The 27,662-nt window shown below is 37.5% G+C and overlaps 1 protein-coding gene across 4 annotated transcripts; it reads right to left on the reverse strand.

The window, feature by feature from the left end:
* Positions 1-719: 719 nt before the first annotated feature.
* LOC115959884 (protein SABRE) lies at positions 720-27,536 on the reverse strand. 4 transcript variants are annotated; one of them, XM_031078529.1, is made up of 24 exons: positions 27,220-27,536; positions 26,881-27,054; positions 24,114-24,225; positions 22,539-22,790; positions 21,769-22,034; positions 21,329-21,548; positions 19,728-19,898; positions 19,551-19,628; positions 18,808-19,059; positions 15,416-17,518; positions 12,864-14,724; positions 12,527-12,630; positions 11,761-12,117; positions 11,235-11,353; positions 10,862-11,111; positions 9,831-10,055; positions 8,432-8,571; positions 4,104-4,176; positions 3,497-3,598; positions 3,194-3,367; positions 2,652-2,981; positions 2,393-2,560; positions 1,658-2,036; positions 720-1,354 (listed from the first exon to the last, which is right to left on the reverse strand). In XM_031078529.1, the coding sequence occupies exons 2-24, from the start codon at positions 26,949-26,951 to the stop codon at positions 1,245-1,247; spliced, it is 7,917 nt and encodes a 2,638-aa protein (XP_030934389.1). In that variant the 5' UTR covers positions 26,952-27,054; positions 27,220-27,536; the 3' UTR covers positions 720-1,244. The 4 variants fall into 4 exon arrangements, with proteins under 4 accessions (XP_030934389.1, XP_030934391.1, XP_030934390.1 ...); XM_031078531.1 differs by having other exon boundaries at positions 732-1,354; positions 27,229-27,536; XM_031078530.1 differs by having other exon boundaries at positions 732-1,354; positions 27,166-27,536.
* Positions 27,537-27,662: the final 126 nt, after the last annotated feature.

The following is a 27,662-nucleotide window of genomic DNA, read 5'->3' on the forward strand; positions in this document are numbered from 1 at the left end:
ATTTTATATATTGACGACAACAATAATAAAAAATATACAAATACATAAAATTTACAATTGTCTTCTTCGAGTTTTCATATTTTGAAATCATTGTATGATAGTCTAATTATCAATGTTACAAGATACATCTCTTTCAATTGATACAATCAAGCAATCATTCATCTACCGAATGTAGAACAAATTAGAGAACAAAATTCAATTTTATTGGCATAAAATTGAAGGGTAGACAAATAAAAATTTTTAAATTATCATTATATATATATATTTTTTTTTTTCAGGTCAGGGACTCAGGGGCGCCACCCCTTGTCCAAGCCCACCTTAAAAAGAGTACTCTAAATTCCAAGATAAGAGTCCAAAGCTAAGTGTACATTTGAGTTAGGATTATAAATTAAAATTATTTCACTATTTAATTTATTTTTTCTATTATACATAAATCTTACTGCATTTTTTGACACTATTCATTATTTACAGTACTTTCAGCAATAATTTTTCAGTTTCAACAAAATAAACTGTATCCAAATATACTTTAAGCCCAATTTTGCACTGAACATACATAGAGATCCAAATTGCGGCCCAAAAAAAATGACTCAGACAGTCTTAACAGAGCATACAGGATCCCCCGTTATTGGTGAAAGCTATTGTCGCAGTTAAGGAACCAAAACTTTTGCCATACATCATTTTCACATCCTGTTGGATTTTATTAAACCCACACACACACACGCAGAAGGAAATATAACTTTATTTCTATTGGGTAAAATATATTTTAATGTATGTACAAAATAACAAAATTGTGGTAACTCAAAAATTTTGGAGACTCAATTCTCTCCCTTTACGTAAGCTACAAAAATATACAAATAGACACCCCCTTGAGGCATAGGGATTATTTCTTCCCTTGGGCCAAGAGAGTTTAGGATCTTGGACTAAGCTGCAGGCGTGTTCGACTCGGGTCCTTGCAGTGAATCACTGTTGAATGTAGGCTCCAGCCATTATGTTTCTAGTTGATAACTTTGATATCCCTAAAGGCACATATTCATCTCGTCCATTCTTGGTGTCCCCCATCTGGCATTATATTTGAAGATAATGTGGCAGGATGAATCTCTCAAGCCCTTCATCCAGGGTGCTCACAAAGCCAAACAAACTACAATTGCTCAATTTCTGTACCCCCTCAATTGAGTAGGTACTGATGGACCCTGCGATGTGTACTCCTTAAAGGCCTTCGACAAATCCCGGCTATAGAGATGCTTCTATTCATGAAAATCCTCATAAGGCGAGGATCCACTAGAAGAATCACTCTCATATGGAGTGGTCTCCCTTGGTGATGATGGAAGTGAGTCCTTCTGTTGGGAGGATGAACCTGATACATAAACAAGTCATATCTGATTTAAATCCATTTTGAGTTTAAATCCTCCAGTCAGTAGGCTAAGTATGAAAAATCCTCCAACCAAATCTACTTAGGTTAAGTTCACAAGATACAAAGATCCAGAATCTTGGGAAATAAATGACCAGATATTTCTGACAAGTGTAACTGATTGCTCTAAGAGTGAAGGGATTGGAATTGTTGTTTATATCCCTATAAATCATCACTATAGATGCAATGAAAACCAAAAAGGTGATAATCATCAAAATGAAGTGAAAAGGCAATAACAGTTTAACGAACCTTTTTGTCTTGAGCGGAACTTCTTTGTATGCCGCCTAATAAGCCTCTTAGCTTTGGTTATGGTGAGCTGCCTAGCAAAGGGAGAAAACTCTGTATCACTCTCACTCCAATCATTTTGGAAATCATTCTCTGCATCACCCCTCATAGTCCGCAACACAAATGCCTTGGCCTTGCGACGTTGAGTATTGAAAAGTCCCCTGATGGAAGTGACAAATCCATCACCTGCTCCATCACTTGGACGCTTAATCCAGGAAATTGGATGCTGATCAGACTTCCCTGCCTGACCTCCTTCATTGTCACTGAAATTTAGGTCACTATCAGGAACACCAGTTCCACTGGATTCCCTTTGACTGTGTACTTTGTCTTTGAACTTCTTACCCTACAAGATTAATGGAAAGACCATGACAATGATTTCTAAAGTGAAAAGGTTAAAGATTGTAGTTTTGCCATCGATTTGAAGATACTAGAACCATTATACTTGTAAGTTCACTTGCTAATGTCATATATAAAGACATAAGAGATCTGTATGATAATGCTGATGAGAGAAATAACTCCTTTCTTATGTTCTATATGAGAAGGTACAGCTTTAAGAATAATCCAGCTAATATTTGCAATAGTTGGAAGACTTTGTATAACATTGTCATACTGGCCTAGTCATATATCCTGGATTATTAGAATTTGCAGATGTGATCCAGTGGGAACAAGTACTAAAAAGGATGTATGCAGAACCCTTACCTGCATTCCTGTGACAGACTTCAGGACTCCCCAGATAATATGCTTCTTAACTCGTGAGAACAGTCTCCGCCAAGTTCCAGTGAACTCAACACGATGAAATGTATCCATAAGCAACTTCAGATCATTTACAACAAACCTTGATCCCTCGTAGGTAACCAATAGCTCAACCTATGCCAGAAAATATACAGAGTTTGATTTAAAAAAACAAATTTCAGCAAGACAAAATTATTGATTTTGACCACACAAAAACTGAACCAACCTGACTTATCTTGATATTGTGGAACTCCATCATTTTCCGAGGTCTAGATCTTTTCTCTTCTTGAGACTTCACTACCTTTTTCTCCTCATGAGAGGATCGACCAGATTTGATAGCTTTGGACTCTTTCAACTTATTTTTAGAGGATTCATCTGGTTGGTCAACAGAACCAAGTGGCCCATTTTTTGAGGAAGAAATGCTCTGTAAGATAAGTTCATTAGCTACAGATTCTGCAACAGTCTCCTCCCATGATCTATCAAAGGATGATGTTCTTCTTAATTCTGAGGTTGAACCACTAGTAGAATTTTCTTTTATGTTTTGCAACTTTGATGCCTGCATGGTAACCACAAGTTTCATAAAACTTATAAGAAAATGGAGTGACAATATATATATATATATATATATGAAAGAATAAACAAAAAAGTTATAATTCACCCCCTCATAAAATATAAAATTCCTGGATATCCAGGCCTAGGAAGAGTGCTAACTACGTTTGCTTATACAATGTCTTAATACCAAATGCCAGAAGATATTTGGAAACTTACTTGAGCAGAATCAGCATGGACAGAAGGTTGATTGGTAACAGGGGCAGAGGCACTTGATTTGGATGCAATGTCAGACTCTTTTGCTGAATGACTACTTGATGCAGAGGCTTCAAGGATTGATGAGCCTTTCTTTACACGTTTTGAACCAGCAGTCGTTGAAACCTTCCATGCTTCCTGCACGCCACAATGTAAATCATCAATTTCCTTAGGTTCTACAACAAAGTAACTGTTCCTATTTTATTGGCTGGTATAACCCAAAACAAAAAAACAACAAATTTCAAAGCCTGGATGTCTCCAACTAACCTGCCGCCGCTGTGAATCTTGCTCTTCTTCAGGGAAGAAATATTCCCACATCATTCTATACATCATCTCCGTTAAATGGATCTTAAGGGGATAAATCTCTACCTACAATGTACAGAAATAGCTGGTGTCAAGCAATAAACTCTTAAAACATACAAATTACAACCTTATAAACAAAAGCTGCTTCTTCAACAGAAACTATTCAAATAATCATTTCAAACTTCCAACTACGGAACATCCTCAGCAGAAGTTATTACAAAATATTCCATATTCAGCCTCTTCATGCCCCAAGGAAAAAAAAAATTATTATAGTGCTAGTATTCATAGGGTGTGGCAATGCCAGAAAGGTGTGGCATGTAAAAAGAAAGCAGAATCCACAAATTACAATTAAAAACAATTTTATGTTATGAGTATTATACATGTGAGGGGAAAATTAGTCAGAATGTATTAGAAGCATTATATTAATAATATGTGCTGCGTTGGTGTAATTAATTTTTAACCCAACACACTTCCCAAAGATTAACAATTTAAAACATAACAGAAGTTCTTATTTATTGAAAACAGTGATGTTAAGAATAATACTCCAAAGGAAACCAAGAAAACTAGTCACCTGGAAAAGTTCAAGTGGAGAGTTCCCATCTCTTGGAGCTCCCTGCTTTGCATCTACACGAAGCATGAACTTTCTACAGCCAGAAAAGTTAGATAAGTGTAAGAGTCTTATGCCCAAAGGATAACAGGGGAAAAAATCATACAGTTAAAGATTTATAGGGCTTAGGATGGTAGTTTCTGCTCCTCTTGAGGACCCAAGGAAGACCTTTAGAAAGAATTTCCTTTTTAAAAATAAAATTTTGTTGTATTTTTATACTTGTTGGAGACACTGAACAAAGTAGAACCACAAAACGTTTGTTCTTAGGAACCAAAACAAAATGAAAATGGAAAAAAAGATTATAAAGTTTTACTATGAACGGAATAACTGATAGCCAATGGTGGGAGAGTTTGGATTCAGCTGTTTTCATAAACAATATTTAAGTATTGGAGATAGAGAGTTATGGGTGGTATCCGTAGTTTTTTCATTGAATTTAAGCTTTTTCAATTGGTGGTTGAGGAAGGAGGAAATTTTTTCTCCTTACGTATTTTTGAACGGGGCAAACACTTCATGAAGTCAATATTCATGGGCAAGAATGCAGCTGTATGGTTGATGAAGAACATAGAACACATGGTGGTCGGAGTCAATCCCAAACAGTTTTTTAAGCTTAGGGAAGGAGACACTGCGTACACTTTACAGCGAGGTGCTAATGCCTTTGGTCAGTTCCTTTTAGTGTCTGAACTCAGAGTTGGAGGGCACAGAAGATCTGTTATCATTCCTGGAGGCAAAGCACAAAATGGCTGGAAGGTCTTTGGGCTTGAACTGAGGAAGATGTTGGATCCTGACCAATATGCTTTAGGTGGTTCAGGTCAGGCCAAATTTGTGTCTCTGCCACAGAGGAGAATGTTCGGGCCTCATACCTCTCGATCTTTCGCTGAAATCGTGAAGGGTCAGGTGCAGCCAAGGGTTGTGACTCAGTCACAACTCATTAAAACCATGGTGAAGGATAAAAATTTGACTCAGGGAGTCCGTGGAGAAGCAGAATCTGTCAAGGGGGTTGTTGGAGATGGATCCAAGATTCTCAGATGCTAAGGTGGGGGAATTTCTGGTGGGTAAGCCTGATATGTTGGTGGTGGGAGGAGGGGTTAAAAGGAAGCAGTGCATTAATGTGGTGTCAGATTTAGGTGAGCAAAATCTGGCAGAAGATAGGAAACGTATCCCACCAAACTTCAGTTTGAATTCTAAAGCTGAAAATGGAAAGAGGAGTGCTTTAAGGAGATCTTGCTGGATTGGGAGTGGTCTTATCGTGGAGATTGATGTGAAAGGAAGGAGACGTGTTTCCTGGGATAGAAATAAAGGGGGAGATAAGAATTTTAGGGGGGTGACAAAGGCTTGTAAGGAAATTGACAAGGGTTTGCTGGGTGTGGGCTCCAACAAGTTGGCAGCCCAACAGACTATTAGTAAGTCTAGTTCAGGCCCGATCACCGTAAGCCCAAATACTTTTGAGCCCGGGGAATGTTCTTATAAGCTTGTAGAGCCTTTACCCTCAGCCGATATTTACGAGAAGGTTGGGGAGAGCCCACTGGTGACTTCGACGAGCTCTGGGTTGCTGACTTAGGTGGCTGGAGGTCCTGTGAGGTCACAGTTGGACTGGATTCAGGCCGAGATGGGCGGAAAGAGCTTCTCGGTGCCTCCGAGGAGCTCACACAGCCTCACGGTGACTGGGATAGACCCCGACAGTCCCACGGTGGATGGGTTGGTGGTTGGGACCAACACCGATGGTCTTGCGGCGGCTCCGTTGGAGTTTGAGGGCATTTTCTCTGCTGGGTTTAACTCCGACGGACCCGCGGTGGCTCAGATGGTGACTGGGTTTGACCCCGACAGTCCCGCGGTGGATGGGTTGGAGGTTGAGACCAGCACCGATGGTCCTGCGGCGGCTCCGTTGGAGTTTGAGGGCATTCTCTCTGCTGGGTTTAACTCCAATGGACCCGTGGTGGCTCAGATGGAATTATATAGTAGTTCCTCCATTGGGTTTAGCTCCGATGACTTCGCGAATGATGCTTCCAACATTCGTGATTTCAGACCTACTAGTTTGGTGGGGAGTTTATATAAAATTTTGGCCAAGGTTTTGGCAAATAGATTGAAAATGGTGTTAGATCAACTGATATCTGAATCTCAGAATAGTTTTGTGGGAGGTAGGCAAATCCTCGATTCAGTTCTTATTGCCAATGAGTGTGTTGATAGCAGAATGAAGAGTAAGATTCCGGGGGTGATTTGTAAGTTAGATATTGAAAAAGCTTATGACAATGTGAATTGGGAGGCGCTTCTAAAGTTGTTGAAGAAAATGGGCTTTGGGGAGAAATGGTGTAGCTGGATTCGAACCTGTATCTCTACAGTGTAGTTCTCTGTATTGGTCAATGGGTCTCCAACTGACTTCTTTGGTAGTTCTAGAGGATTGAGACAAGGTGATCCGTTGTCTCCCTTGTTATTTTTAGTTATGATAGAGGTATTTAGTAGGATGGTGAAGAGAACGGAGGGGGCAAGTTTACTTAGTGGCTTTAGGACGGATGGTAGGAGTGGTAGAGGGGAATGCATTTCCCACTTGCTGTTTGCGGATGATACTATTTTGTTTTGTGATGCAAAGGTGGAGCTAGTCCTTCATGTTCAATTGCTGCTTCTTGGTTTTCGGGCTATGACTGGTTTGAAGGTTAACGTAGCTAAAAGTGAGATAGTTCCTATAGGGGAGGTAAATAATGTGCAGGCTTTGGCAGAGTTTTTGGGTTGTAGGGTTGGGGCTTTGCCAATGACGTATCTTGGTATGCCGTTGGGAGCGTCCCATAAGTCCCCTTCTATTTGGAACCTTATTTTGGAGAAATTTGAACAGAAGTTGGCAGGGTGGAAGAAGTTGTATTTATCTAAAGGTGGTAGGTTGACACTGCTTAAAAGTATGCTCTATAGTCTTCCCACCTATTTTTTTTATCTTTGTTCACCATCCCTACACGTGGCCAACAAAATTGAGAAGCTACAAAGGGACTTCCTGTGGGGTGACTCTAAGACCCATTTATTGGGTTGGGATAAGATGTGTATGCCTATTGCTAACGGTGGTTTGGGTATTAGGAAATTGACCACTTTAAATAAAGCCTTACTGGGAAAGTGGCTTTGGCGTTTTGGGATCGAGGAGAATAGTCTTTGGCGGAGGGTGGTAGCTTTGAAATTTGGGGAAGAATTTTGGGGGGGGGGGGGTGGACCTCTAAGTTGGGAAGGGGTGTTCATGGGTGTGGTTTGTAGAGAAGTATCTGGATGGGTTGGGAAGTTTTTAACAAAAATGTCCAATATAAGGTTGGGGTGGGAGATAGAGCGAAATTTTGGACAGACAGGTGGTGCGGAGATCTTCCTCTCCATTTGGCTTTTCCAACCTTGCTGCAAACAGAGAGGCATCCATAGAATCATCTCTGATATGTCGAGGAGCAGGGGAAAGGAGAACTTGGGATGTTCGTTTCATTTGGGGTCCTAATGATGGGGAGGCAGATGTGGTGGATGATTTCTTTCGATTCTTGGCATCCATTTTACCTTCCGTGACTGATGGTGATTGTTTGAGATGGAACTTGTCAAAAAAAAGGGATTTCACTATCCGCTCATATTATCATAAGTTACATGGCTCTTCTTCCATTGCTTTTCCTTGGAAAGGTATTTGGAAGGTTAAGGCACCCCGGTGTGTCTCCTTCTTTGTTTGGACAGGTGCATGGGACAGGATCCTCACAGGAGAAATCTTGAGACTCAGGGGCTTTGATTTCGTTGACTGGTGCATTATGTGTTGTTGTTGCGGTGAGACAATGAATCATTTGTTGTTACATTGTGGAAAGGCTTATCAGCTGTGGTGCTTTGTCTTTAGGATTTTTGGGATTTCATGGGTTCCCTCGCGTATGGTGCAAGATTGTCTATTTAGTTGGTGGAATTGGTTGGGGAAGCATTCTTCTTACATTTGGAATCTAGTTCCACTGTGTTTGATGTGGTGTATTTGGAGGGAACGCAATAGGCAGACGTTTGAGGGTTTGGATAGATTTGAAGACCAATTGCTTGCTCTCTTTTCTGGTTCCCTTTTTGATTGGGCTAGGGCTTGGGGACTCACATCTAGTGACTCTATTCCTTTTTTCCTTAGCTCTCTTCTTCTATGTAATTAATGCTTTTTTTGTTTTTGCCTTTTTATCGTTTTTGTTCTTTTGCTCTGCTGGTGCTATTTTGCATCTAGCAGTTTTTTGAATATACTATTTCTTACCTATCAAAAAAAAAAAAAAAAAAAAACTAATAGCCAATGGTACCACCAAATGCAACAGACAGGAAAAAGTTCATACCTTCCCCATTCGGGTGGAGGGTTCCATGCAGATAAAAGCATAGCAGACTTGGCATTAGTCAAGCAGTTCCTGACAACAAAAAATTTTGTTGTGAACTGAGCAACACCGACATCTTTGTAATCCCGGTCAAAGTCATAAATCTGGTGGGAAGAAAAATTATAAATATGAATCAGCTGAAAAACTAAATGCTACCAACACTATAAAGCATAGCACTTCCTAAAACATTAATGAAGGATAAACAGCATATGTCAGGAAGCTTAGATATCCAACAATACAAAAGAAATCCATCCAAACCAGGAATATCCACCAAGAACATCAAACTCATGCAAACAAAGATGGTCAATTAAACGACCAAACGGTCATCATATGCTCCAACAATAATTGGAAAATTCCAAATCAAGTCCTTCCAAACTAGAATCTTAATCTTCATTAACCACTGAGATATAGTACTTTAAATGGCACAAATGAAACAAAACAAAACTCTTAAGTTGACATGAAAAAGGCTTTGAGTGGATGAATTTAGAAAAATCCACAATCTGCTTTTCCAAGTGCCTAATCTTTAAAAAACTCATTTCTCTCCCACTCTCTAGTGTGAAAAAAAAAGTATTGCCTCCCAACATTAGTCACCAATGTGGCCTGCTGTTGTCTTCTAAATCTCTATTGTGAGCTAATAGTGTGCACCTCCTCATTGCCATCAATCACCAACATTGATTTGAGTGCCTTTAAACTTCCTCTCCCCCTACCTCCCAAGAACCCTTTTATTTATATAAATTTTGCCTAAACTATTTTGCTAAAGGTAGCATGTTTGCATGTAGAACCCGTAGAACCCACCGCATGTGAAGATTGCCAGTGCTGTAGAACAACATCCACAAGGTTCTTAGAACTACAAATAATAAAGCTCTAAGTCCATTGACTCACTTCCAACCTCCCTAAACTCAACGATAATTGGTAAGTGGTTAAAAGTAGCTTTCAAAAGAAATACCAGGGGAGCAATAAATCCTAACCATAGTTTCCCACAATGAAGACATGCAAAATTAATTAAAATTATTTTTTTTCTCTCTCAAATTGTACAAGGTTATCCTTAACACCTGACCTGATGAACAATCACCACTTGTCCAACAATCTAATCAAAACAAGAACAATACAATAATGGAAAAAGTTGACCACAGATCCTTATAAACATCTATATTTTTACTTGAATATTCAACATTAATACCATTTCCTCAGAGTTATCAATCTATCACACGCGTAGGTGTGCGCGCACATAAAAAGAACACAATTCTTTTGTATAGAGAAAGATTTAGCCATGATACAACAGGAATCATACAAAATACTAACAGATCTTTCGCTAGATTTAAAAAATAAATAAATTCAGGTCTGAACATCTTCAGAAACTCACCATGTCATTAATCTCAGCTTCAGCAAAAGCTTTACCATCTACAAGCATGCTCCAAACAACTTTGTTAATTTGCAAAGAAATACGCATGGCATATGAGGGACTTTTGTTCTTTTCCTTCTCCATCAATCGTAACTGAGCAGCTTTCTGCAGTGCCATTCTTAATGACGCAGATGCTGCCTTCCTTGATTTTTGTGCATTTACAAGATCTCTCTTTAGACCTTGCACCTGAATAGTGAAGCTCATACTGTTTATAATCTATAAAATATTTTGAAAAGTGATATTTAAACGAAAAACAAACATATACACATGTAAACATGAACAACAACATGAGAGAGAGAGAGAGAGAGAGAGAGAGAGAGAGAGAGAGAGAGAGCTACTAAAAATTATATCTATTTTTTATAACAAGTAAAAATATTTATTGAAATGAGAAGATTTGAAAAGCTATGGCAAAGGGATGAAAAGTTAACAATTCTTATTTTTACAAAATTGAAAGGAAAAAAAGAGAAGAAAAATGTTTTATTCAGATTCATTTTGGATTGAAAATGGTTTATTAAGATATGATTTAATAGATATATTTTTGCGATTTTTGGTAAAATGTATGCATCAAAAGGTGTGCCCATAGTTCCTAAGGATATAGTTGTTCCCATTTACAAGTCATGAATCCAAATGTAAGATTTCATTTTAGTTCCCAATAAATTTAAGATCAAGAAATTACATAATTCTGCTGAGAAAAGAGAGGAAACATGTACTTCAACCATATTATAATGCAAAAATCCTGAAGGCTGAAGCACAATATGATTGCACCATATTAAATTTTGAGGAAATGTTTATTGGTGACCTAAGCAAATAAAGTTCTCTATAGACAAAAGAAAGATCGGAGAGCACAACAATCTCAAACCCTAGAAGAATTGATCATTATTTTGGTGCAAGAAGGTTGATCATGAAATATGCAAAGAAACAGTACTAACATTAGAATCATAAACTGTCATAAACTAGCTATTTAAAGGTTATTTGCAAGGAATATTTCTCACCAAGGTAGATCTTCCTCCAGTTATCATCCACAAATCAGCTTCCTTTTCTGGATATAGGTCACTGGATGTACTACACCTGAGAGACAATTTCCTAATGTCATCAAGAAGCAACTTCTGCTCTTGCTCTGTCTTTTCAAGGTTGATTTTTGCAAGTTCTACTTCTTCAACACCATCTGGAACCATCTCATCTGCCTCCTCTTCAACATCATCATCATCTTCAGTAGGCAATGATAGACTACTTTTTCGAGGTCTGAATCACATATGTTAATCAAATAACTTTAAGGGTCAGACAATGCCACACAACTTGTTTATACCCAGAGCACATATTTAATTTGATGAGAAATTAAGAAAAAAAAAAAAATCATATACTCACTTTGGAAGCCGTGCAAAAAGAAGATTGGTCAACACATCCAGCATGACCTGAAACTGCCGAGATGTCATTGTTGCTGTTATATTATGAGAATTGAAAATGAGCTCCTTTAAAGGCTTCACCTGCAACAGAAAGATGCAAAAGCTTTTGCAATTAAAGTGTTCAAATGAGAACCTAGTTTAATGTTTGTTTGAACACACACAAAAATGCATGTATGTTTGTGAATGCATTAAGTCTCACAAGTGAGAGTTTAAGATTTATTAAATAAGCGTGCACATATGTACAAACACACACATGCATGTAATTGCACACATACCTATATGATGGGAAATTACGTCAAAATATATACTTGGGGTATGATATCCAAATAAAATCTTTTTTTCATAGGTAACTTACAGTTGAACCCACTGAGTGAACACACAATCTCATCCTCCATCTTGCTTTAACAAGGGGAGGAGGTGCCATATGAGCCAGAGCTTATTGGTATTGATATCAAAATAAACCATCAAATGGAAAGTAACTGTCTTACCTTTAGTTCAGGAGTCCCACCTTTGTGCCTTGTGTATCGAACATACATATCACAGGGCATAAAAACCCTTTCAAGTAAAGCACCAGTACGTTTTACTTTTGGAGAGCTTCTAAGAATTTTTGGAAGCCACTGCAATCCAGCCCCTGGGTCAACATCAGTTGGTGCAACATGAGCCTGCACATGCTCCAACATGACAGAGAACTCCATGCGTTTCCATGTCATTTCAGGTTGACATTCAGGGATATGTACATTTCCAGTACCAAGTGCCTGCTCAATCATCTCATAACCAACATGGAGGACTGAATGAAATGATCGGGCCAAAACACGACCACTGACTGCAGCAAGCAGAAATCTACCCTGTTTGCAAAAACATAGTGAGTGTGCATTTGGCATAAGCTTACTTAGCTTCTTGCTGATTGTTTTTGCTGAATTATATATGGTTTTTTGTTTCCATGGTATTACTTTTGCTGCTTCATGTTTTTTGTTTCCATTGTATTACTTTTGCTGCTTCGTGTTTTTTGTTTCCGTTGTATTACTTTTGCTGCTTCATGTCTTTTTGCAAGTAGTATTTTTTTTTTAAATAAAATTTTTCTTATTTATCAAAAAAATAAATAAGTGAAATCAAACTTACAGAACATTGACCTAACAATAGCAAAAACAAAGGTCCAGAAAAACCAAAGTAAACAATAATCTTTTTGACAGAAAAATCTCATGCAAAAAAAAAAAAAAAAAAAAATCTGAAGCTGAAGTATCCTTTACAACTTACATTGGCGTCTTCCGAGTGAAGATTAAACTGTGGCTCAATAACATTCACCATGAAATGACGAGTACCATCCTCCTCAGAATCAGCCATGCTTAATTTTTTCATTGCTAATCATGAAAAATAAATGGCTCTTAGCTGAATCTTGGTAGTAGAATATATGATTCTAATGAATAACTTGATGACAAAATATAGCTAGAAATGAGTTCAATGCTGCTGGCAATCATTTGCAACAGACCCTAGAGTAAATTACACTAATGAGATGTTACCAGTTCTAATAGCAATTATGCATCGCTAACTAATTTCTTCAAACCAAAACATCAAAAGGTTGGTTGAGATTTACCAGCAGCAGAAACTGACAAGTTCTCCATTTTAACTGAATGTGAAGGAGATGATGAAGTCTCAGCATTTTGAGTAGAGGGAACACTTGCACTGTGGCTATTAGAAGGGGGCTTAGGCACATCATCTTGATGCGTTCCAACTCCACTATGTAGCTGATTCTCCTCAAGTAACTTCCTCTGTGCGTACTGCCGAGAAGGAGATGGCTTTGGAGGTTCAAATGCCTTGGATATGCCACCAACCCAGGACCAAACGGCATCTCTATTCTCAATAGTCCATAAAAGCTTGAGGCCATAAACAAAAATGCGCTGACAATTGTCAGCTATTACGACATTGTACCCATCATCATCATCTGGGTCAGATCGTGTATGCTCATCACTCTCGCTCCCATTTTCAAACTCAGATCTGACATAAGTCATCTCAAGATTTCTTCTTCCAGCCTCCTGCCAGGCTAATAACCTAGCAGGGTCAGCCTTTCGCGCCTGCCTTCTGATTGTGAAATAATCAGATGATAACAGAAATCCATCATCACGATGCTTCTCGGTGCATCCAGTCACAGAGTTACTTTTATCACTGGGAACTCTATCCATGGATGCAGATTGGGTGCTTTTCCTTGTCATTTGAACTACTTTTGCAACACTGGTGCTATCTTCTTTATTTAAGAATGCCTTAGGCATATGAAGGTCAAGACCCTGGTAAACGAGATCAAGAGGGTCACGCTTGCATTCGAAAGTATATTTTTGCTTACCTCGACTGTAACAGAGTTCATACTTCAGCTTTGTCATATTAAATGTCAGTCCTTTGGCCGGGTCATCATCATCTAATGGCATATGTTTCATACAAGTAGGCGCAGCATCTACGCGGAGCATAAACTCTGTCATTACTTTGTCCAATGACAAATTCCCTGATCTGGCAGCTCTTGGAATTCCAAAACGAGGCCAGCGAGAGAAGGAACGCAATTTGTGAGGAGGAATATAATTCATGCTCCAGAATTTTAGTATCCATGCTAGATCATGGGCACCAATATTCAATGTTGGTGAAACATTTGAAACATTCTCAAGCTTATGAGGAGGACCATAGACAGTTCCATCTACACCTGCACTATCTTCCAAAGTGGAAGGTGGGGATTGTTTCTCAGATGATGAAAGAAGGGGTCTAAGAGAGAAATTCCACCGGAGGGACAGAGAAGTTGATCTGAAGGGGTCAAAAACTTTTTCGCGAGCTTCCCCTTCAATGGGAAGTGCATATAAATAATGATTAAGTGGATTTCCAGATTCACATTCCCAGTCCATAGTAACTTCGAGAGTGAAGGCTGGGGCTTCCAGTAACGGACCAGACACGCCACTAGGAAGTTTTAAACCACGACGGCTTGCCAAACTCTCCAAACTGCTCAACAACATCTTAAAATCCTTTGCTGAAACATAAACACGACCGTCTGACTGTTGGATCTTCATCGAACTAGAGATAATTTGAAGTTTGTCAAGTTTTTCATAAGGATCAGTGGTAGCAAGTACATTCCATCTGGTTTCAGAAAAGATTAAGGTGATATTTCCATGAATGTAATTTCTTACATCATCCCACCATGGTAAGCTCCGTTCCTTTTTTGGCGGCTGAGTTGGAATAGAATTAACATTCCTAGTGCTTAGATTAGCCCTGCGAAGAGCCACAGTAAAAGCATAGCTCACATCAGCAAAAGCTGGCTCATATCCCACTCCAAAGGACACTTCTGCTTTCTGAAAATATATAGGCAAATCTGAGTATGTTTTCACTGGTGGAGTTGTACCACTAGCTGAACGAAGCATATTCACCTTTCTCCATCTCCCAACAAAGACATCTTGGTAAATTTGAGGCTGAAAACATGTTGCCTAATTCAAAGAGAGAACAGTCACAAACATAGAGCATAACTTAGATGTTGAGACATTATATGATTATAAGAACACAATCAATGAAGCCAGAGATACGAACAAACAAAAGCTGTTGTAGATGTCATATCTTTTTTTTTTTGATAGGTAAGATGTCATGTCTTCAAACCATTCTATACTCATTCATTGAAGTACAGGGAATGTAGAATCACATTTGGTGAAAGAGAAGACGGAATAAATACAAAATGTTGAGACCTGATAGGGTGGAAAGTGAGACATGGCCACCGATCAAAAAGGTACACATGCTTCCTTCAAGGTCCACATTTTAATCGAGTAATGATAATTAAGGTCTACCTTTAAATGAAATAATTCGTCTACATTTTAATGGATGAACCCCCCCCCCCCCCCACAACTTCTCTCTCTCTCCTTTTTATTTAAGAGAACAATCTAGCAATATATAGGTTGATTATTCTGAAAAGGACACATACTGAAGTAAAACTCTTGAGCTTATAGATAGATTATCTTTTTGCAAGTGTCAGCATAAAAAATAATGTGCTTATTGGATTCATAAATTTCCACATATCCAGTGATGACAGATTTCCCCCTAAACAAAACACATCTTAATGATGCGAGTATATACTAAAAAAGAAAAATCATAGAAGTGGTAGAAAAGAGAGGCAGCTGTGAACCTTACCTGCTGTGCTAGCACAACACGACCTTCACATTTACCAGAAGTTGCAGAAAAGAGAGGAAATGTGTAATTTCGTAGCTGAACAACAAGAGAACCTGTTTGCAAGAGAATATTACTCCCATACAGTCGAGAAAATGGTATATTTTTTTCAAGACAGACAGGATCAAGCTTCTTAAGAACTTCTATCATCCCAGTATCTCCACCATCAATTCTAGTCAAGGTTACATCTAAATCTGTCGCAGAAATAGAAAGAAGAGAAGTTCTGGAGGTGCTAGGCTTAAAACCAGCCTGAAACCCTTCCCTACAGGCACCTGAACCTTCTGATGGTTCTAGACTCTGACAGGTCTTGTAATATGATCGGAATGACTGTTTATATATTTCTTCTTCCATTTGGTGAAAATCTAATGGCTTTTGTGCATCAACCTCTACTCCATCAAAGTAGGTCTTTTTTTCTTGAGCAGAATCATTTGTTTCAGCTGTTTTAGGACATTGGTTGGCTTTGGAGATATATTCATCAAGAAATTTCAACCTGACAGCTAATTCACAAGCCTCATTCTTCATTAGCCGATAGTGTTCATCAAGCCAACCCTGCAAAGGTTCTTCCTCAATATCGGCAGTTAGCTTGCGTATGCAAAACTTTACACTTCCAAATCTCATTGAACTGGGCTTTTTAGCTTTTGAGCTTTCTTTCTTCATAGGAAATATAAGATTAGTTTTAGCAGCAGTTATAAGCTTCAAACCACGCAACATATCCTCAATGGCATCATCAATGGCACGCAATTGCAACCTGTATGGCATGCAAATATGAACATCAAGGCCTTGGATTACCCAATCCCATGTGGTGGCTACTGGTGCTTTTGCATCGATAGAGGCACTAGGAATACGTGAAATTTGCATCCGGCTACTTCTGAATACTCTTGTCCCATTGAAACTAAGCATAAGCCCTTCCAGTAGTACTCCTATGCGGGCATTCTCAGAGAAGATAGACTGAACCTGAACCATTGCATCAACCCCATCTCCAGCCTCTGCAGATATACGCAACATTTCTACATCAACAGCAAATATTGATTCCCTTTTAGAGTGCTTATCTAAATGTCCGGATTCCGTCGTGGCCTCTTTCTTATGCACAGTATCCCCCATGCTAGAGACATCTTCCACAGATTCATTAGCATGTCTGTGAAGCTTCTGATTATGTACCAGCAACTTCAATTGCAAAACAAGTTCAATTAGTGATAGATGTACGTCAGGCTCCCACCTGACCATAATATCAGTAGCACTGAAAAGAGAGCAGACAGCAATGTCTTTCAGACCACCAGTACGACGTACAAATTTAGCATTCTGCATGTCAAACAATGTCACTTTTGTTGCAGGCTTATGTTCCACCAAATATTCCTGATAAACAGATCTGGCCCTTTCAAGTTCCAATTGTGTGGATTGTTTCTCCTTGTTCACAGACAAACTGAAATGGAAAATGTCAAGAGAGAGAGAATATTTCAACTTTTTGCATTCTTCAGAAATTGTGGACATTACTTTTGCACAGCGTGGCGTTCCATCGGCTGAGACACTGATGACAACTCGACCACCCTGTGATCCATAATTGACACGCTTGGGATCTGCAACAGCTATGTTCTCCAAACCTACATCACCACAGAAGTTTACAGAACACCGCTCAAGATTAAATTTCAAGAGTCGTGTCCCTTTCCCTGATGATTTGGATGAACGCCCTCCCCGACTCTGTGTTGTTCTTTTTCCAGATGCAGACAGCTTTTTCAAGAGATTTTGAAAGGACATAGCAGTTGATATAAGCGACTCAAGACGCTTAAAAGTTAAGTAAACACCCATACCAGTTACATCAACAGATAGAACCAATTTACACCTAGGACCATCTTCTTCAGATGACTCCATGTCCTTCTTGCCCCAATCCAAACTAACCTTTGCAATGTTCATTAAAGAACCAGAATTTGATTCCACGCCAAAAAGGCTTTCTTTTAAGCATTCTTGATATTCATCAGCCATGTGCAAATTTATTTCACCAAGTTCCATCTGTACCGCAGTTCCCGTATTTGATATGTTATTTGCGAACACATGTGACGATTGTGAGCAACCCTAAATTAGGAATGAGAAGTTAATATACTGTGCAGTCATAACTTCGGAGGTTAGGGAAAATTATAGAAAGAATGGAGGGGATATACAAATGTGGATGAGCAATTGAGCACATCAAACAGTGAGAGAGTACAAAATACTGAGATAAAACAACTACTTCACAGGTGGAAATCTACAAAAACAAAGTCAAGTCATCTACTATTTATATTCCAACATAAAAAAAATTACAAATGAAATTTACAGCTCCTCCATGAATGCAGTCGAGCAATTTGATATAGAAAGTAATGATAAGAAAAGTGAATCAGAGACCAAAACGCTGCCTTCAGTATCAGGTTTCTGTCATGGCCCAACAACTTTCATCCCTTTTAACAGTGGCAGAGAACTCCAAGCAGTCAACCCCTTCACTGTATTTGCTAATAGCCATAAATAGTGGCTAACTTAAAATTTTTAAACCCTAATATTGTTTATGTTAAGGGTTCGTGCAAAGCAAAATTATCATGATTCCGCTATCATGCTGACAAATTAGTCAGTAAATTGTCAGCTTATGGCTATTAGGTTCTATGTGCTAACTGGTGCATCTCTTTTAAAGTCTTCAAGAATTGAGGAAGTTTTTCTGTGCTGTCACTGGGTTTGCCAATTTGTTAAAATGATGTAGTCTTGCTGAATTTTTATTTATTTATATAAATTTATTTAATTATTGCAGTGCTGTTATAGTGCTGCTGTGTTTTTGTCTAGTTTTGGCATTTGGTTGTGTGTAGCAGATTGGTGTGGTGCTGGGATGTACATAATATAGTGTATTCCTTTTTCTTTGGTAATGAATTTATCTCTTGTTAAATTACCAATTGTCCCAAAAACTTAAACTATTGAAAAATTTAATCATTTAACCACATACTTCTAGCACTCCCCCTCACGTGTGGGCTCAAACTCTATTTTAATAGGTGAGGCTCAACACATGAGATTTTAAATGGGAGGAAGAGTGGAGGAGATAAGGGTTGAACTCAGGACCTCCTGCTCTGATACCATGTTAAATTACCAATTGTCCCAAAACTTAAACGGTTGGAAAATGGTAAATTTAGTCATTAACCATGTACTTCGACATCTCTTATTCATCAAAAAAGAGTTGGTTTTCTAAATTTGACAAAAGATAGGTCTAGGGTAATGATACTCTAGGAACATATACTGCCCTATAGCTAACAAGAAATAACACAATACCGTCTCAAAACAACAGGTTCAAACACTTTCCCTAATAAAATAAACTGTGATAATGATAAATTAGTAAACAGATCACTTACATGATATACTGGTACACCACTGATGCTATAAAGCACAATAGTCATCTCAGGGGCTGAGACTGTACATGTCCACATGATGGCCTTGGATTCAGTAGATCGAGGCTTTTCAGGAGCCGACAATTCCTCCCGAAGCACCATTCTTTTCTTTTTTGAGTAGTGGAGGCGTAACCACGGCTTTAATCTACTCATTATAATGTTACACTGAGTGCCCCCCAGTTTAATATCAATTTCAGCTCTAACAGGCGAGGTCGGCTGAATAGTAAACACAACCAAAGAATATACAGTGAATTAAAAAAACACACCATGCACTGCCTATACAAGATTTAACAACTTCAGATACCTCACAAAAGTGAGACACCAAAATTATTTCAAAGTAAAACCCAAATAAAGTATTATTATTCATAAATTATACATACAACAGCATTCATATTAACACTCTGGGTCAATATAGTGATTTGTGCACATTAAATGCATAATAATTGCCAAAAACCAATTGCTGCCTTAACCTGATGATAAAGGACAATCATCATGGAGTAGACACCATAAGTCAAAATTCTATTGTATCTTAAAATAAAAAATAAAAAGAAAATTGATAGGTAATAAGACTTTTATTAAAAGAAATGAACATTGTGTTCACAATAATGAACACTCTGAACATGAAACAAATACGTATAGAGATAATAAATAAATAAAAAAACAGAAATACTAGGCTGGGCTGCCATAGTTTAACTGAAAGTACTGACCTGTATCGGTATGTATAGAAAAGAAACAACATCAACTTTCAGTATCTCCAAAACTGAAGTACCAGCTTCTCTGAGCAGCTGAAATATAATGAAAAAATCACCATTGATAAATGATGCTGTAACATGGTTGTAAAAACTAAATTACCAATAGAGCTTAAAGAACATCAATATCCATACGTGAATCTCACTGAAATCCATTTGTACATCAAGGCGTGTACTGTCCCCCACATCTTCACTGGATCGAGATTTGATTATTTTTAGTTGAATGCCCATGATGTTGTTCTCGACAACAAGATCATGCTCTTGATGCACAAATCTCACATCCAATTTTGGCAAAACGAAGCAAACCTATAAATTAAAAACATTATTTTCTGTTAGTTACCATTTAGACCAGTCTGCATATTTTTCTAAGCTTTTCATGCATTCCAATTAAACACAACCAGGAAAAATTCTATATAAATTTTTATTATTATGGGTAAATTACGCACCAAATGGTTCTAGAACATATGGCCTCACCTTCCACTCCATTCTTATGGGAGAGGAAGTGCTATTTGGCCAGAGCTCATTAGCAATATTCTATATATCTTGAGAATTACAAAAAACACATAAAGATATTATCACTACCATAAGGAACCAAAGAAGATGCTCAATTATATCTACATGCATAGAATGAATAACGGCTAATACAACTTATGTAATAAGACATGGTAAAACAATTTGCACCATAAATAACTATAATGATAGTGTTACATCATATAAATATGTTTTGAGTTAGACATAGCAAAAGAGATGCCCGAGGAACTGTAATACAAGGATCCTTCAAAGACAGAAAAGATGGCTCTGCTAGTAGCCAGTGGTGAAGAAAAGATGGCTCTTACACCTGAGACTTATCCAGATTTAACAACTATAGAATCTTTCTTTTCATTTTTGACAACAAAAATTTATTGATGACAAAAGATAGCCTAAGTACACAGGGAGTGAACAACTATAGATCTTGTCACCAATAAGATCAACTCCTGTTAATTTGAAATATTTTAAGTAAAATAAAATTCTTCTATTTTTTTGGATTCATTAACTTTTGCAAATTGAAATTGCCCAAAAACTCCTTTTCTTTCAAAGAATTTTTTCATGAACCAAAAAAACATCACAAAGTACTACAAAATTCTCTCAGGTTGGTTCTAGGTTTTTACTACAATAGTGCTGGATTTCCATCATGCCAGAACTATAAATCCGTCTAATAAGTTAGAAATTATGGTTACAGAGTGGAGAATCACATAATGAAAATTTCTTCTAATTAGGCCTCATATTTTGAGCAAGAAAAGAAAGAAAAAAAGCCTTTGGTAAATTGAAGTAAATAAATCCATAGTTACCTATTAGCTTAAGCTTTTGGAGCAAGGGCAACTAAAGAATTGTTTTTTTCCCACAGGCTCATCCAATCAACCCAAAAGATTAAACCTGTTTTTGCAGCTTTCTTTTTTTTCTTTTTTGATAAGTAACTATTTGTGCAGCCTATCAGGCTCAGGCTAGAAACTTCTGGTGCTAATGTTTATTACTTATTAAATTTTAATGCCTTGCCATAGTCAACCAGCAGAAGTACAAAGAAAACCATTATTTTATATATTTGTATAAAAATGTCTGTTAAGAAGGGAAAAACATTAAATGCTAGTCCAACTGATAAAGCTTCTGAATTCTAATGGAAGACAATGATGCTGAAATAGTTTTTCTTTCAATCCCAATCAACTAGGATTCAACAATAAAATTTAAATATATTGACAAACCTTTTCTGGAAACATAGACGTGTACTTTGAAAGGCCTACAAGAGCTTGCTTTTTCTGTGGACTTTTAGCACCCACAGAATCAACAGTTGAGTCCATAACTTTATCAGAATGAGAAAAAGTGTCTGATGAACTCTTGCTTTTTGAAAGCAACTTCTCATTAAGATTCACAGTGACCTCCCCACTGGTAATATCCAGATTCTTGGTAATTACACCTACTTCCCTACGCCCGAAAGAAAGATTTGTAAGATCTTTGGTTGATAAACCAGCATATTCAAGATCAAAGTTTGAACAAAAAAAAGTTAACAAGTAGAGACTATCCATATTTAATATGTTTAATCCCAGAAAAGAAAGCAATACTTGACTGCAAAGTTAGCCAAAAAAAGCAACATCAAGTTTCCCATTAATCAACAGATTGATAGGAACATATGTATAAAAGATACCTATCATGACCAAATTCACAAGATAGAGAGAATTCTTCACAGCTAAATGGAGCAGAAGATCTATCAATCATGGCAAGGGATGACTGTCCTGTGGAAATGCATCCTCCACTGTTAAAATTGGATGCTTGGTCACAACCACCCTGTGGTTCACCAATGTGAACAAAAATAGGTAATATATGTAGCTTAACGACTAGATTTGGCTTGGATCCACCATCTTTAGAAATATCCACTGTCAGTTCCTTAACTTCAACAGTAACTTTGGGTGTCTGCAACATTTGAAGAGACAACAACCATGAGCAAATGAATTCCTTGACACAAATAGAGACAGTAACAAAAAGGAATCCAGGGACTGTTTTAGCGGATGAAAGAGAAACCACATTGTTCTAAATTCAGAACTTTTCAACCTTAATTTCAGCAATACACATCTTAACAATTTTGTTGTTAATAAACCTAATTACATTAAAGTTCAGCACTAGCCAGAAATACTTACTCCCCCCCCCCCCCCCCCCCAAAAAAAAAAAAAAAAAAACTCCGAAGTAAAAAGAAACTATGGCGTATCATTTTCATTTTATTCACTTGAAAATTAACAGCATTATAGTGATTTCATGAGTCCAAAGTGACCATACATCCTTATAAGCCTCTCCATACAAACAATTTGGTCAACAATGAAATCCAAAGAGCAGATAAGTCATATAACATCTAGAATTATCATGAAAGAATAGTCAGGAAAACAATCATCCAAAAAGAATACTAAGACAAACACCACATACCTTCACAACCAAATCTGTCACAGAAACCGACAAATATCTTGCAATGTTAGCAACAACCATCCACTTCCCCCTTCCTGAGGTGCGTGGTCTTCGAATTTTAGCCTTTGATGTGCTTGTAGTTGAAGGCCTCACTACAACTTCTAAGTCACATATTAACACTTGCAGCTTTGGATCCTTAGAAACACCAAGATTGACCAAGGACTGACGTAAGCTGAGTCTAATTTCACCAACAGATAAAGATTCAACAGCACCCTGTCAATATAAAAGTCAGAACATCATGAATGTCATAGTCCCTAAGAGGCTAAGAGACAGAAATCTGCTAACATAACAAACACGCCATATTTCTACATAGGATGTTGAAAAGTTTCCAGAGACAGATTTTCTTCTTTGCCAAGAAGGAAGAGCAGCAGGAGGGGGAGGACAAGGGAAAGCAACAACAGTATTATTTACTGGAAGTAGTCCAGTTTAAACAAGATATCTTTCAAGTCTCTTGAAGGTAACTTCAATTATATGTTATTTTATTTCTTTAAAAGAGAGGAAGAAGAAGATAGATAGGCACTCTAGTCCATTTTGAGAATTATCTACGCTCAAATCTACATGGCCACCTAAAGATTTACCTTGAAGTTAGTACACTAAGAGATATTCTAAGAAACCAAGCAAATGCATGTTTGTTTCAGTCTAAAATTATTTCCCAAAAAGTATTTTCTACATTTCCATTGCTTGGTATAATTGAAAACCCAATCAATGAAAACCTTTTCCTTAATCAACCAAAAATTTTAAAATTTTTAAAATATATATCCATCATCACCTCAACACCAAAAATTGCTAACATCTCCCTTAAGTGTGCCCTCCATGGGCACCATCACAGGTTCCAACACCATTACATGCTCCCTATGTCTCCAAATCCTCCTCAGTCACTCCTCCTCCACTCACTCTCTAAGATTTTTCCCTCTCTTTCTCAAGTTTAATGTTGATCAATGGTTCTCTCAGGTGATTGTCATCTCTCATTTTCTTTTTCTCTCAAAATCATTTTTGTACCGGGCAAACAGCCAAAGACCAGTTCCTTACTTCTATCCAAACAACAAACAATAAGTTATTTTCCTTGAAAACATTTCACCCTGAAAAATGTATTACAACAAAACAAACAGAACCATAAGATGGAAATAAATGAAGTAGCCCCACATTTATTGGAAGAACAACAAAAAACGAGAGCCAATTAATGAGCACCACCAATGGGTAAAGTATTTGTGACCCACATTTTGCACAGATTGAAATACCACAGGAAGGATCTGTCAGTCAACATCATTAAAACCATCCCATTTCCAACAATTTGGCCCACTGTATCTTGTTAACCAAATAGATTTTAGGTTGCAAACTTAAAAAAAATTAGCAGACAAAAGTATTTGGTTAATCATAAAATCATTGCCCCAATAGTGATTCGAGAGAATTCTAACCAGTAAAGCATTAGACGTTATTATGAGCCGTTAACTTAATGCAATAAGGAGAAAAATAAGCCACATTGCTGACCCAAGCATATAGTAACAAATTAACTAAGTTACTAAGTAAAAGAAAAACCTTGTTGAACTTCACCACAACGTCCCGTAAACATTTCCATCCACCAACCCGAAATCTAACAGATGCTCCCACAATCCGGCTTAGAACCCATGCTAGCAACCTGGAAGCAAAGCTGGAGAAAAGGAGGGAGGAGGGGGAGTGGGGGAGTTCAATGAAGAATGAATCCAAATCACATCATCCTTCAAGATGTGCTCATGACAATGACAAAATGATAATATTTTAAAATGGTATTGATGGCAAAAAGTTATCCTTAAATCATATATCAGCAATGATACAAACAAAAGCACATCAGGGAAATGATGACAATGATGGCAAACCAGTACAAAGAGATGAAGATTTTATGCAGCCTTTGAAGATTAATTTGTTGGTACTTTGCAAATTCATCTATACAACACATATTATTGGTGCCACGTGTGAAGTCTAATTAAAGTAAAGTTGGGTGGTTTTAAAGTTCTAGTTATATATCTCTTAGGATACCTATCAAAAAAAAAAAGTTATATATCTCTTAGGATTAAACAAGTTTCTAATTTGGGTTTCTATTTAATAAGTTAAAGTCAATTTTGAATTCAGGAATAGAATGGTAATTTATGCAATCCCTGCAAATTAAGGATAATTTGGTAGTTTGTTGAGTCTAGAATTTTCTCGGAGTAGGTTTTATTTTCCTTGAGCCCAGCATAGCCTTTTATTATCTTTTATTAAGTTTTTAGTTTACCAATCAAACTAGGAGTCCTAATACTACAAGTACAAGAAAGAGTCCTATATATTTGTGCTCAATGACTCAAAGAACAAGTTGAGTTGATTAATAAAAATATTGATTTTTGAGCATTTAGGCATGTTGGACTCTGTGTGTTCTTTCTCCCTTTCTATTTTCTATTTCCTCCATCTCCTTGTTTCTTGTGTTAGCGTTCGTGAGTACTATTCATACAACCCTTGAACACTATAAATTTCTCCCTTTTTCTTCTTCCCTACAACTTCAAGTCAAGCCCGTCCACTTACCTATCAAGCCCTAAAACCCCACATAATTTCTTTATTAAATAACCATTAAAAATCTCATCAAACACTAACCCTTTCTTTTACAATTCTAAACCCTAGATCCAAAAATCCTCCTAAACCTTAACCCACCACAAGCACACATACGCAGATTCACCAATGTGTCCTACATCAATTTGGTATCAATGTCTTACCACAAGTTCTTCGCAGAAATTTTCTCCAACAACTACTTGATGAAATTTCTCATTCAAGATGATGGTCATGGAACTAAATTCAAGGTTTCAGGCTTTTTCTCAAGATTTTGTAGAATAGAAGTTGCAATGATCGAGTAACATGACGTGTTCCATGGAAGCAAAGCCAAAATAGTTATGTACTATGAGACAAACTTTGGATAAGCTGGCAGGTTCTATTTTAGCCAAATATTCTGCAAGAATGATAGCTGATGGATTCCCTCATGCAAATTTGCTGCCACAAGGTCTATTAAAGAGAGAAACTCAAACATATGACTCACCACAAGAACAACTTCAATTTTTTTTTTTTGATAGGTGAAAAATAATAATAAGCGCAACACTTGAACCTCCGACCTTGTGGCTAACGGCCACAAGCTCTAGCCAGCACAGCTATTCCAGCTGTTCGTGTATTTCAAGAACAACCAAATGAATGCATTACAAGGACAATGAGCTAAAAAGTGTCCTAGAGTTATTGGCATGTTGGCAATGACATTTTCAACAACATCGTAATATAAAAATATGGAGGGCGGTTGTGGTGTCTTTGGCAAGAAAAGAATGTTAGTGGCTTTGAGGGATGTGAAAGAACTATTTTGGATCTGAAAATACTGTTTTTCAAATATTTGTAAAATTGGATGCTAGCTTTAGGCTTATTTTCCTTTTCCACCCTCTTAGATTTGCTTAATCATTGTACTTAGAAGTTTGATTTTGAAGTACCTATAGTATACTTCCAATGTACTTGGGCTATACTTAATCTTATTAATAAATATTGTTAATTATTATAATAATAATAATAAAATGATGACTGCGAAGGAGCAAGGTGGGCATAACATTGATCATGGAAAAGTCAAAACCAATGAAGATATTAACATTACAGCTATGGATCAATTAAGAAAGGATTTTAAGCTGAAAAACCTTCCAAGCATTGATTTTACTATATGGTCAGTTTAGTGAGTAGCGTTTACATATTAAGAGGTAAATGTGCAACAATGTACTAACATTTGTAGGTTTTCAACATAAGGGGTCCCCTATAATAACATTTGTAGGGTTTAGAGAGTATGAACAAAATTACTTCATGTTGCTTCTTTTCTTTACAGGAAAGTTAAGCACGAACTCACCGTCCATCAAAATATTATGGGATGACAAAGTGCCATTTGACCTAGGGCTTGTTGCAAAAAATTCTTACAATGCTTCTACTATAAAATTTCAATATATTCAGTTTCTTAAATATTGTTTGGACTCGCCTCTAGCCAGTAAAACCTACGGGCAACCAGCCCCTCCTACCAGAACCAGGTAATCCACCGGCATTCACCCCTAACGAACTAAGAGCATATTCTAATATAAACATGGCCAATCCTAAAGTGTTATTAGCGTTGATTTCGCGTGCAATGGTGTCAAATCTCAAATTCAGATGTCATAAATGATCAGCGACCCGAATTTACACAAGCTCTACAGACTCAATTCGATTATGCAAGTGAAAAACAATTTGCATCACACCAAAAAAAAAAAAAAAAAAATTCCAATAGAATCGGCAAAATTGAGGGACTTACATGAAGAGCAACCACAATGTGATGGAAACAAACAAGAATCCAAAGAGGAATTTGACCGGCGAGGCAGCCATTTTCCGAGAGAATGCGCGGGAAAAAAGTTGATCAGAGAATCGAATTTCGGCAGAGACTGGTGAAATGCGAAACGTTGTTCTGTGCACATAACTTCATATGCCCCTGAGAGAGAGAGAGAGAGAGAGAGAGAGAAAATTGGAATATAAAAAATCAAAAAATAAAAAAAGATAAAACCCTAAAAAGATATCTGTTGTTGTTGTTGTTAAAGATTACTTTGGACGAAAAAAAAAACGGTGGTGAGGTTAGAGAGAGAGAGAGAGAGAGGACCAATCAGACCGAGTCTTCGAAGCGTAGTGATCGGAGTCTCTGTGTGTATTTATAGGAAAAATTGAGATCCGATCCGCGAGGTTGTGATCAGAGGCACTGAGAGAGAGAGAGACTGTTATTTTGATGGAAATGACTAGTGAGGGAAGGGGCGTGTGTGGGGGGCTTGGATCTAGTGCGGTGAGAGTAAGGGAAGTCGTGTTTTGTTTGTGTACTTGGGAAAACGTGCGTGGTGGTATGAGAATTGAGAAGGGAATGGCGAACGTGTCCTCGGGACCGGAGTGGATTTTGTCAACGGTGCCTTTGGACGGTCAGTCAGTTTGTTTGTTTATTTGTTTTTTTTTTTTTTTTTTTTTTTCGGTTCTTTCTTTCGGTACTGCGGTTGTTTTGCTTACCCGCCAGGCACCAGTTGAGTTTGGAATGAGTTATTTTCAAAAAGTATTTTT

The sequence above is a fragment of the Quercus lobata genome, chromosome 9 (genome assembly GCF_001633185.2).
Source record: "Quercus lobata isolate SW786 chromosome 9, ValleyOak3.0 Primary Assembly, whole genome shotgun sequence".
Lineage (NCBI taxonomy): Eukaryota > Viridiplantae > Streptophyta > Magnoliopsida > Fagales > Fagaceae > Quercus > Quercus lobata.

Excerpts from the sequence above, each read along its gene's own strand:
- LOC115959884 (XM_031078529.1), bottom strand. The coding sequence starts at position 26,951 with ATGGCTGCCTCGCCGGTCAAATTCCTCTTTGGATTCTTGTTTGTTTCC. Across the intron at positions 19,060-19,550 it reads TTCTATACATACCGATACAG|CCGACCTCGCCTGTTAGAGC; the intron begins GTCAGTACTTTC and ends TTTACTATTCAG. Across the intron at positions 2,982-3,193 it reads TCCATGCTGATTCTGCTCAA|GCATCAAAGTTGCAAAACAT; the intron begins GTAAGTTTCCAA and ends GTTACCATGCAG.